At 41.9% G+C, this 12,380-nt stretch overlaps 1 protein-coding gene and 1 long non-coding RNA gene across 4 annotated transcripts in view; one reads left to right on the top strand and one right to left on the bottom strand.

Annotated features, from left to right (window-relative positions):
• Positions 1-12,380, bottom strand: part of LOC132250889 (uncharacterized) — a 166,151-nt gene that overhangs the window by 134,856 nt on the left and 18,915 nt on the right. The window lies entirely within an intron of this gene.
• Positions 1-12,380, top strand: part of BFSP2 (beaded filament structural protein 2) — a 32,753-nt gene that overhangs the window by 14,442 nt on the left and 5,931 nt on the right. For both annotated transcript variants that reach the window (XM_059728778.1, XM_006261938.3), the window contains exons 3-5: positions 4,698-4,780; positions 7,683-7,839; positions 10,173-10,334. In XM_059728778.1, coding sequence (XP_059584761.1) covers positions 4,698-4,780; positions 7,683-7,839; positions 10,173-10,334 — 402 coding nt within the window. The remainder of the gene's footprint in view (positions 1-4,697; positions 4,781-7,682; positions 7,840-10,172; positions 10,335-12,380) is intronic.

Raw genomic sequence — 12,380 nt, 5'->3', positions numbered from 1 at the left:
TTTGGAAGTCAAAGGGACTATTGCTAGTAATACTGTTTTTACTTTGATCACACCTTCCAAGTTAGCATTTTAAAATGTCTGCAAGCACCAATTAATTAAGCTTCACAGCACTCTTGTGGGGTGGAAAAGCATCATTTTGATTTTACAGTGAAAGCAATGTCTACAAGATACAACTTGCTCTCTTATGAGCCTCGTCTGTTTAAATAAACATTAAGGATATTTCCTAAATTGCTGCATCACTCATAAATGTAGCAGGAAAGTGATGGCCAGTTACAAAGAAAATAATTTTCCAGTAATGCTGAATCTTTATATGCAACTGCTGATTATTAGAAGAATGAAATCAAATAATAGGGCCACTAGATGGAAGCCTTACTTCATTTTTTTAGCTTCTCAAAGGGCTTTAACAGCTAATTTAAATGTCATTGAGAAAGATCATTTTCTAGAATTTTGGGTTCCTCCACAGATATCTGCATGCATTTCTCTCTTTACTGTTAAAGACTAGATTGTGGGGCCAGACAGATTCACTTTTCAGAGATGTTGAAAGAGACATGCTGGCCTCAATTGCCATTATGGGAGCTTGATGCCTCCAAACATTAGGATCCATACCTATTCCTATTAGGGATGTATTCAAACTGCATAGTTCAGTTTTGAATTGAAAATAAACGGAATACCCCCAAATCTGGGACAGTTCAAATATGGAGTTGGCTTGTTCCATTATAAACATAAGTATTGTTTTCACATGAAGCTGAATATGGATTCAAGATTTTTAACAGTACAAAAACTCAAAAGTGTGTACATTAGGGTTTTGGTAAAAACCATCGCTAGTTCTCTACAGCAGGCCAGATAAAAAAGGTAGTCTAAGTGTTTGAATAAAACTGGGAGCACTTACATATAGTTAAAAAAATGCGTATTTTTACTGAAGTCAATGCATGTTACCTGAGATAGAGCTGTCCCAATCCATTTCTCCCAATATAGAGATTGACTTTGGGTGGCTAACTTTCTAATTACCAGGGATCCAGATTTTCCATTTCCCGTGGACAAACAGGAAAAAAAGATGGATTTTCCCTTTTGCCCGAGAAAAATGTGGATTTTTCATTTTAGCAGAGAAACCTGCAGATTTTGCTCTTTTGCAAAGAGCTCTCTACTGGCAGGCAGCATTCCAGCTGGAAAGGGGCTGGAGGGAGCAGGAGAAGGCCAATCAGACAGGGGACTCCATGTGCATGTACATGTACATGGCCACCAGGCAGCCTGGAGAGCAGCTCCTGCAGGCAAGTGTGGGGTGGGGGGGATTGAGGCCCCCATAGGAAGGGAGTTGGGCAGAGTAGAGCTGGAGCTGAAGCCATTGCCCAGCTGCACAGTGAATGGAGACTGGGACATGGGGCCTTGCATAACTGCAGGGCCTGAGCAGGGAGCAGAGCAGGGATGTGTGTGGCTCATCTGAGGGGGTAGGGGGGAGAGCTGGCTCCCCGTTACTGTGCGCGCTCTTGGGAGACTGGGGCAGGGGGGACCTGTGCCCCCTAGATCTGTGTATGGGGCAGGAGCAGGCTGCCCACTGTGGGCTCAGGCTCCCCACCCTGCTGACCTCCCCCAGGGCATCCACAGCCAGTGGGTGGGAGCCAGCATGGCAAGGCAGAGCAGGCTTGGGCAGGGAAGCTCCTTGCCACTGTCAGCTCCATGCTGCCCTGGCAACATGCCCCCTGCCTGCCTGGCAGCAGCAGGGGCAGCAGTGCAGGGTTGTGCCCCTCACTGCTCTGAGGTGGGCAGGAGATGCCTTACCAGGGCAATGCAGGGCTTGCAATGGCAGCAAGGAGCTTCCCTCCCCTGATCCTACCATGCCAGGTCCCACCCATTGGGCTGCGGAGGTCCTTCGGGTATGCAGCAGGGCAGGATGCCCCAAGCCCACAGTGAGCAGCCTGCCCTTGCCCCATGCACAAATCTGTGGAGGACACGGATCCCCCTTGCCCTCTGGAAGTGTGCACAGTGGCAGGGCGCTCCCCCCCCCCCCCGGCTCTGTTCTGGCTGTGTCATCCACAGGGAGGTGAAGCCAGGCTCTGTGCTCTGCTATGCTGTGGCAGCTGGCGCTTGGGGGCTGCTGCAGAGGGCAGGGGGCTGCAGACCTGGGTCCCTGGCCCTATAGCTCTGGCAGCTGAGGGCCCCCTCCAGCAGGACTTAGGGGAGCAATGGGCTGTAGGTGGGGAGGGACATAAGCAGGGGCAGGGAGCTGTGGGTGGGGAGTGAGGAGCCTAGACCTGCCAGGAGGCAGAGGGAGCTCTGATTTTGCATGATAAAGAACCCCAAATCAAATACAAAACTTTATAGGTACTTAGAATTTATTTTACTATAGTGACTGAGGCACTGGTAGGCTTCCCAATTGCTTTAAAATTGTAAATATATCAATAAAACATTGTGTTCAATTGATACCTATATATGAGTGGTGTTTCACTTTAATTGATGATTTTGGGGGGTTTATTAGAGAATCTGCAATTTTTTGTCAGGGGAAAACAGGATCCCTGCTAATAACCCTCTTTTACTGTAAGATGGACATTTTATCTCCACCTGAGACAAACTCTCAGTTCAAAATGGATTTGGCTTAGGTTGTTGTGATTAATAAAACGTACCTAATAACCTACAATGTACAATTTCATTACTATAATGTCACTGGCTTGTGAAATGCTTACAATTTCCTCAATATAGTCATTTTTCTAAAATATCTGATTATTTTAACTTAACCTTGTAAACTAATTGTGAACAAGTGTCTGTAGCAATTTCCTGTTTGATCTGTGTGGGTTGCTTGTGACTGGTCAGATGAGTGATATGGCAGGGGTTTTTTTTTACTTGAAAGATTATAGGACTGTCTGCAAAAAACAATGAGAGCAAGATCAATTCATTTTAAAATTGCAAGAACTATCAAGAAAAAATGTTTTGTGTGACATCTAGCTCTCAAGGTTACTGTAAAAAATGCAATGTAATCAAACTGAGATCTAAAGTATAAGAATGAAAACTAGGACCTTTAATCATGAGGGCATAGGAGCCCCCAAAAAGGTTTGGAGATGTATGGAGCATACACATTTTTCATTAAAAATTAAGTCAAAGGCTTGTTCTGCATTTGTTTCCAATTTTGCATTCAGGAAGCAGTGTGCAAAGTAGTTTTCAATTTTCTTGGGAATTATATCATACCTGCCAATTGTGCTTCTCTTGCTGATGGTGAGTTGTGTTTTACATTTGTGTTGATGGCTCTATGCTTACAGGACTACTTGCAGAGTAAGTTACTACTCTATGAAAGTCAAATTGGAAAAGTTACACTTTTATTTGCAAACATTTGGATTCTTGTAAACATTTGTCACAAAGAAAATCATTGCTATTAATAGCCCAGAGTAAGATCTGTACCATAATTGTTCTCCCAACTATATGTGGACAATCTCTTTTTAACCACACAATAGTTTCATGCAATAGTGGCAGATGCCCAGTGACAAATTGTGAATGGGAAAGGAAAGGGGCTTCTATTTGTAAAACTGTTGCAGTTCCAGATCTTAGACAACTTTGTGGTCTTCTCCAAAGCACATGCTCCTCAGGCCTGATCTGCAGTTGATGCTCTGTTATGTGCCTTCTTCCTTAAGACCTTGGATTTAAGGCTGTAGTCCCATTGCGATTCCTTGTAATTGTCTTTGCAAGTCTATTGTTAGTTCAACACCTGCAGTTCTGCTCCTTCAGAGATAACAGTGCTAACCAATAATACGCCAACTTTTGAAAAATACAATGTTATTTACTGAAGAAGAAAAGCACTACAGAGAAAACATCATAAAACAACTACTAACATGGAAGTTATGTTACTATCACATATCTGTCACATGAAATCCTGGTGGGTATGAACTGAGTTAAGCAATTATTTAGTGTGTGCGCACATATGAGAGAGTGAGCCAACAAGAGCAAGCAAGAGCAATATCCCAGAACATCCTATGTTCCTTTGATCTCTGTGCTGCCCAGGTCACCTTCTTGAATCACAGAATACCAATACAGTAGGGGACAGAGAGGGGTCAAGTTTGAAAGTTTTGCTTAAAGGTCCTGGAATCACAAGACAGCAAAGATACCACATACTTATTCACTCCATGTGACCATAGTATCTAACACATCTCAGTGAAATAGTCTTTCAAGAATTCCTTGATTCTAAGGTTTATCCATCACAGAAGTTTATATCCTCCAATCAGAGAGCAGAAATCACTATAAGATTTAGGCAGCCATTCACATGGCATGAACAACGAATACTTATTGGATCAAATTCACTGCAATAAAAAGGGTCACAGCAAGAGGCATGTGTTGCACCTAAGTACTGCTCTACATTCCAGATATGGAATTTGAATGGGTTTTAAGTAGGACCTAAGTCAGGCACAGAACCTGTACAAAGTGCTAGAGTTCACCCCTGGCAACCCACCTGCAAACAAATTATAAACTCAAATTTGTTTTCACAAATAGTCAAGGAACAATTGGGTATAAAAGGATTTAAGAAAAAACTGCAGCCTGTTTGTGGATTATTTATGAACAGATGTATTAAAGACCCTGAATAAATTACCTGGAATGAACAATTTGGACAGCCCTACACCAAAACTGAAATTGATTATAGAATCCCAAATCATTTATCTACTTAACATATCATGGTTAATGTACTTAATTGCTTGAGCTTTGTCGTCTCATTATTCCAGGTGGGCGACGCAGTCCTTGAAAATGCTCGTCTTATGTTGCAAACAGAGAATGTTCAAGCCTGTGCTGAAGATTTTAAAGACAGGTAGCCTTCTCCAGGCAACAACTTGGTTGACTTTTTGAATGAATATACACTTACAATATTGAATATGAATACTGAATGATTATATCAGAGATGGTGTGTGTTTGGTATTTACAGATTTGACTCAGTTTTGCATTTGGAGATTCTGCAATCTTCCTTCATAGGGCTGTCCTGTAGCTAAACAAATTAATTATAGTAATGAATTATTGTAATAACAGGTGATATGTGAACGTGCTGTAATATTATTTTGATGATGGAATTTTAAAATCACCCCAGCAGTAAAAAAAATTACTGGCAAAATATTATTAGGCTCATTTGATATATAAACCTAGGTCTCCTGCTAGAGACAGTATTGATTAAATTTTGCTTTTATAAAACACAAGACAGAGCTTAAAAAAAAAAAAAAAAAAAAAAAAAAGGCTGCAGCATCTGAAATATAGGCAATGTTCCACCAAGAACCTGAAAGTAAAATCATATATGAAAAAAGCTTGATTGCCTTGATTTTCCTTACATGTGGATGGAGAAATTAAGGGTAAAAGAACAGTATAAATCAGAGGTAGGCAAAATCCAGCCTGCCAACTTGTTGGATCTGGCCTATGGGTGAGCACCCACCAATTGATTGTATCCAGCCCGTGGTGCTCCACATGGGGCCAAGTTCTGCCCACTCCTTCCAGGGTAGCCCACACCATGCTCCCACCCACCTGGGCCCTGGCCAGCATGCAGAGTGTACCAGCAAGGCTGCTCCCGATACAGCTGCAGCCACCTGGGTACTGCTTAGCTCCTCCCACCTCCAACAGTTCTTCCTTTTGCTCCTGCTACACCACTCTGGGCAGCAGGTAGCATGGGGAAGGACGGCAGCCATGGGGACATGTGCGGGGCAGCAGATGCCCAGCCAGGTGGGGGTGAGGCTGCAGCCAGGTAGCTCCCGCACCAGCATGTGGGGCTCCAGCCACTCCCACCTGCCCGCCCCACCCCACCCCCTTGTACCAACCCCTCAAACCCCTCCCCCATCTCACACCAACATCCCCATATTCTGCACACCCTCACCTCCTCCATACAATATACAGGAGTAAGACTTTATTTTGAGCTATTATGCAATTGCCTCTATATATACTACTTAAAAAAAAAACATACCAGGACAAAAATATTTTTTTTAATAAAATAAAATGTGTTATAGTAGATGTTTAATTTTTAGTATATGATTTGTTTATCTATAATTGGTTAAAATGATATTTTCCCAAAGATTGTGTGTAGCCCTCCATAGCTCACCAAAACTTAAGTGGCCCTCTAGCCAAAATAATTGCCCACCCCTGGTATAGTGACAAATTGTACTTTTATAATTCTAGCAAATTTCAAAATCAAGGCTACTGCTAGTACTATAGATAATGATAGTTGTAGATTTGCAGTGTGTGATTTTTAGCTGAAAGAGTTCCTTTAAATTGCACTTGTTACAACTGCATGTTAGGCTTCATTATTCTAAACTTTATTCATAATAGAACTATTTCTAATTATGAAACAGTTAATATATAGTTAAAAAGGGTTTGTTAAAAATAATAATCAAACTTTCCAGGTATATTTCACAGTACCTAATCTTTATCTTTCCAGGATTTTCCTTTTTCCCCAAATCCATCTCTCATTCAAAATAATGCTTTAAGTAGGTTCATGGTTTTATCTTTAGCATTTATGTCATAAAACCAAAGTTTTGAACTGCTACATAATTTTGTTCTTCCAAATATAGTCTGTCAGTCTCATGACCTAAGCAGTTATTTAAGAAGTCAACTGACTTCTCCAAACAAAGGCATTACTTTGTGTTGTGTTTCACTGAATCAGTGCAGTGTATACAAAAATGTTTAATTCACGCTGGTATCATCTGCCTCTTTCCCAAGCTGTTGATTTCCAGGCAAAGACGGTGGCTCCCCAGGGGAGGAATGCAGAAATTGTTTATGAAGCTGGCTCCCTTGACACCTATACCAGAAGAGCCAGCTGCCCAAATTGGCTAGGTCCAGTGCTGCAGCATCCCAAGCTTCCATTTAAATTGAAAGATTAAAATTCAAAAGGAACTACAGTCATGCAGACAAAAGTGTGGCCACTGAGCCGGTAGGGAAAAAGTAGTTGCATTTTGGTTAAACAGTCATTGTTGTTGACAAAACAATTGTTCAAGCACAGGGTCAGTTAAATGAGCAGTTGCCACCTAACTTCAGTTTACAGTTTTGTTACAAAGTAATGATCTTATTAGCAGTGTTCTTAGAAAAATTATATGCCATGATGTTTTAAAAAGAAAAATAAACAGCAGTTCGTGTTTATGAGGCTCAAGTTGGTTACAAAGTACTGTAATTCAGAATCCTTGTCCAACTGAAATAAACAACATGCTTCCAATTCACTTCAGTGCAACTAAGTATGTAACTGCAAGAATGGACTATATCTTCAGGAACATAAGTCACACCCACCACACAATGTGTTTAGTTTTATATAACAACAGTACCGCTTGAAGCTCAGAATCTATTTACCATCCTATGCTTTCAAAGCTCTTTACAGAAATGGGTAAGCATTATTATATTCACTGCACAGATGATGGAAATACAGAAAGGTAAAGATCACATGATGTGTATACCTCAAATCCAGAAAAAGAATATTAATTTTCTGACTCCCTTTCCAAAACACTATTAACCATACAGTGCTGTCCTGGAGACTGTTAATTTGCATTGTAACTTTCCTTCTAATAAAGAAGGGCAACGAGGATTGAGCTGAAAATGGCATTGGAGTGTATTAATAAAATGTAGATATAAATTGCATCTTCTTTGCCTGTCAATCTGGTACATATCAGTACTTAGCTGAATAGTATTATTTGTAAAATGCAAGGGGGTTTTTTTGTGCCCAGCTGTGCTTATAAAGTTTTTCTCTGCAGATATGAAAATGAGCAACCATTTAGAAAGGCAGTGGAAGATGAAATTAATTCCTTATATAAAGTGATTGATGATGCTAATTTAACTAAAATGGATCTGGAGAGTCTGATAGAAAGCATGAAAGAAGAACTAGCTTTGCTGTCAAAGACTCATGAAGAAGTAAGTCAAGACTGTGGGCAATGCATAGGTAATATATGTCTGTTTAGCTAGGCCAGTGTGACACATCTGTCTGAAAAGGAGTTAAATTATTCCTGTCAAATATAGATCATAGTATCAATCTGTAAATTGTCCTCCTCCCCTCCTTTGTTAGCTTGCACAACTCTTCTTTCAAGTAATTATCAAAAACACCAATACAAAATATTCAATATTTTTTACACCTGATAAATACAACATATCCAAAATGGCTACACATCATTTGACATTGCACTCACATTGGGTCAGGGGTAGGCAACCTTTTCTGGCTGCAGGCTGGAAAAACTCACCTTGGGTTAGAGGCAGGTGGATGGGCAGGTTCTAGGACCCAGCCATCTGTGCAGCCAATGTCCCACACACCATCAAATACTGCCAAAGCCCAAAGTCCTCAGGCTGGATCCAATGATTCTGTGGGCTAAATTCAGCTTGTAGGCCATAGGTTGCCAACTCTTACACTACATAAATTCATGGTGCTGGACTTTCCCTTAAAAGTGTAAATCCCCAGTACTTTGGGGCCTGATTCTCTCAACATGCACACTACTGTAAATGAACAACAGTTCCACTTAGTGAGAAATCTGACCCCATGGACCAATAAAGCCATCAAATTTCTGAAATGACACTCAATATTAACCGGGCTGGTTTGCAAAGTTTGTGATGTAGTTAGCAAACCACTCAATTACTGAATCTTAATTTCTTCTTTTGAGCAACAACTCATTGAGGCAATGGCAATAAGAGTTCCCAAGGGCCCAGTTTTGCAGCCTTTACTTTCTTATTCATTGTCTTCACCAGGACACCTTGCATTAGAGAGGATTACTCACCCTGAAGGGCTTCAGGGTCTGACCTCAAATAAGCACACTCAAATAAGCACTGCAGTCTAATTCCCTGTCAAATAATGACAGGGAATTAGACTGCAGAGTTGGAAGTCCTATGTAAGGGGCAGCATATAGTTATACTGCCCCAGGAACAGAACAAGGAATGAACTGTACCTCACCATAGAGTCCTCGCTTTCTTTTTATGCCAGTAAAACAAACCGGCCCCAGACCAAGATACTGATTACAGCTCCCACCATACCAGCTAAGCTGAGCTGGTTAGCATGCTGAGCCCTAGGTTGGCATGCCAAGACTGCCCATTCACAGCCTCCCCCTGCCTATGCTCTACACATACACAATGAGAGGAACAGCAACTCTGCAGCAGCTCTTATACTTTTGCACACAGACCAGAAACATGAGTAAACTGTGCTAAGGTGTAAGGGTGTGAAATCTGCTCCCTTATTTGCCTGTGTGGCCAATATGTAAGGCAGTAGTCTATCAGCCCACAAAGAGACTTATTCTTCATATGGCAATGACATCACAAGAGGCTGCTCAACAAGATTCAAAAAGTTTGCTACCAGGATTTCCCAGTTCCACCGCCCCTCCCCAGCACCCCCTAAAAAACCCCCAAAAAAACAGCGCAAAGCATTTGAAAATAGTGTGCACCAGGACAAACATGCTGCAGGCTAGGGCTGCCTGCTCCCCTGTCTCCACACCCTGTGGAGAAAGCTGGCTGGGGCACAGTGTGGGAGCAGGGACAAGGGAGCAGGCAGGCCTGGACTGGCTGCTCCCCTGCCTCCGCATGCCTCAGTGCAGGGGCTCCCAGCTCCCACATCTCTGGGCACTTTGAAGCCCCCACACTGAGGCAGCCTGTGCCCCAGCCAGTCCTCCCTAGCACACGGAAGCCGGGCAGGAGCCAGGAGCAGCTGGGAACAGGCAGTTTTCCCACAGTGGGACATGTCCCACAACAAAGGGCACATGTAGGTGTGTGCGCTGTGGTACAAAGTAGTGGCACAAATTCATGCTGCTGCAAGTGCACGCCTCTGCTCATCTGGATGCGGCTCAGGGGTACATTGACAAAGAAGTTTCAATTGTGGTCCATTTCTGTATGAGCATATGTTTTCCTTGTATTGTTCACATCTATTTTTACCACTATCATTTGCAGGACAGATTGTTTACAAACCTAATTCACAGGTTCCCTTATGCTGTTCTAGCAGTGTAAAAAGGCCATAGTGTTGCTGATAGTTCACATATACATGTGCAAATCTCATTTGTTCTTGTGCTCCTTAAACCAAGGTGTCCAACTGATCTATTATCTTTTGCACATACCCCATGGCAGTTACCATGGAGCAGCTGATGTGCTGTAAAGCCCCACCTTCCTCTAGATCACTAAATCTTATTTGTATACTCATGCCCTCAGATGTACCAAAAGTGCTCCTCAGACTGAGCTTTCCTTGGCCATCATTCCTTTCCCTTACGTGCATTTTTCAGGATGTAAAAGTATTATATAAACAGCTTGCTGGATCTCATTTGGAGGAGCTAGATGTTCCCATTGGAACTGGCCTGGATGACATACTGGAAAAAATCAGAATTCACTGGGAGAAGGATATTGAGAGAAATCGTGCTGAGACTGGTGCCTTGCTCTATACCAAGGTAAGTGGTGACACTTCCCTGTACCTGTCTAACTGTAAGATCTACTGGAAAAAAAGTTCTAGTTCTATACAAAATTTTCTTTCTTAAATCAAAAATTGATGGTAATAATCTAAGGAACGTGGCCCAACTCCACTCCTCTCCAGACACACCCATACAAATCAAGTATTTCTCCTTCGGGCCTTGAAATGATGGTGGGATTTGGCTCTATCTGTATAATTAAAATGATTATTGGTTTAATTTGCCCAGAGAAGTACGTGTAAAAGTGTGTTTGTTCTCTTATTTTTTTCCAACATAGGGCTAATAAAGTAGCAAAACCTCTCTTACTTGTCCAAAGCCACACTTTTTCAATCAGAACAAGAAAACTATTTGACTAATTATATTTGTTGTTGCTGAAGAAGGTCAAGTTTAAGATGACATACTGGGCGTGTCTACACAAGACATTTACTGTGGAGTAGACTAATTAGCTCTGCAGTAAACATTTCGCATCTACATGTGCAGCCCTATTAAGCCACAGGGAACTAATTAATCCCCTCAGCAGGATAGTACTTATGTTTATCTCTTCAGTATCACACATGTAGATGCTGTTGTGGCTGACTGGGGTATGAGGGTGCTCCCAGTCAGCTGTTCTGCAGCATGTTGAGCTGGGCTGGAGCAGCCCCAGGCTGGCAGACTGACCCCCTGGGCCCTGTGCCAGCTGGGGCTGCTCTGACCCAACTCAATGGGCTGCCGTTCTGGGCGCATATTCAAACAATGCACCCAGAGCAATAAACTCTGGCATAGTATGCACCAGAGTTTATTGGGCATGCTAATAGCACATGCGGACATGTCCACTAACCAGAAACTATCAGTTAGCATCCAGCATCTTAGAACAAATTAAAAGATTTGGCTAAATTTGGCAATGGATAAATCCCTGCTAGATGATATAATCTCATAAAGGGAGCTGCTTATAGGCCAATAGAGGAAACTTATCTTCTTTTAGTTTGATTTACCTGGCTTTACTTAACACTGCCCTTCTGCCTTGCCTCCCTATCACATCCACCCTATGCAGAAAGCGAACAAATCACTAGAATCTATTTCTAGAATGCATCATTTTTTCCCAGGTTACGCATTAGCCAGAGATTGGTTTAACCCGGAAGTATGAGATTTAATACTTAGCCAAAAATTCGTTAGCATTAACTAATATAGGTCTAGGTGTTATCCGTATCAATGTCTAGTCCTTGGCTGAGTCTTGCTGTGTTTCTGGCCTTAATGACATCCTGTTGTAGTCAAGTGCAAAGCTTAATTATGCAAGGAAAAAGTATTCCTATCAATTCTGAACAGCCAACTTATTCTTCCCCTTTCACTTCATTCAAGTTTTCCAGTGCCCCTAAAACTTTTAATTTCGCTTTTCTACAGCATTGCTAATGTTACTGCATTCTGTCAGAAGTAGTTTGACCAGCAGGGCACAGTTCTAGATGAAGCAGCACTACTGATTTTTGTGTCTGTCTCCCTTTTTCCCCATCTCATTCCTTAAGTATCCTAACCTCTTGTTTGCTTTTTTGACAACAGCAGCACACAGGGCCAGATTTCTATGGGTACTGAGACACTTAAACATGCTGTTAGATGCCTAAAGGGATTCCATATGGACATCTTTAGGTGCCTAAATACCCATAACATTCTGGACCATTGGGCTGAGATCCTCATTGACTTGTCCAATCGATGCTCAAATCAATTTCCTGAGCTGATGCAGTTAAATTATGACCTTATAAAGCAGATAAGCAATGTAAATTATTCCCTGAAATGGGCATTGCTTTGCATTTATCAACAGTGAATTTAATTTGCTGTCACACTGCTCATTTATCTCGATTGTTTCTTTACAGTGATCTCTGGACCCGAGTAATCTAAATAACCTTTTGTCACCTGCAAAGCTGGTTGTCCCACAGCTAACCCACCAGTTTAGACTATTAATGAATATTTTAAAGAGCATGAGATCTAGCATGAGGCCCTAATGCAGCCTGTACTTTAACCTTTTTCTTCGGTAAAAGGAGACTTTCTGGGGGCTGGAGG

This window comes from Alligator mississippiensis, chromosome 5, assembly GCF_030867095.1.
Source record: "Alligator mississippiensis isolate rAllMis1 chromosome 5, rAllMis1, whole genome shotgun sequence".
NCBI classification, from domain to species: Eukaryota; Metazoa; Chordata; order Crocodylia; family Alligatoridae; genus Alligator; species Alligator mississippiensis.
The sequence above is the reverse complement of the archived record's forward strand: the minus strand, read 5'-3'. Positions and strand labels throughout refer to the sequence as shown.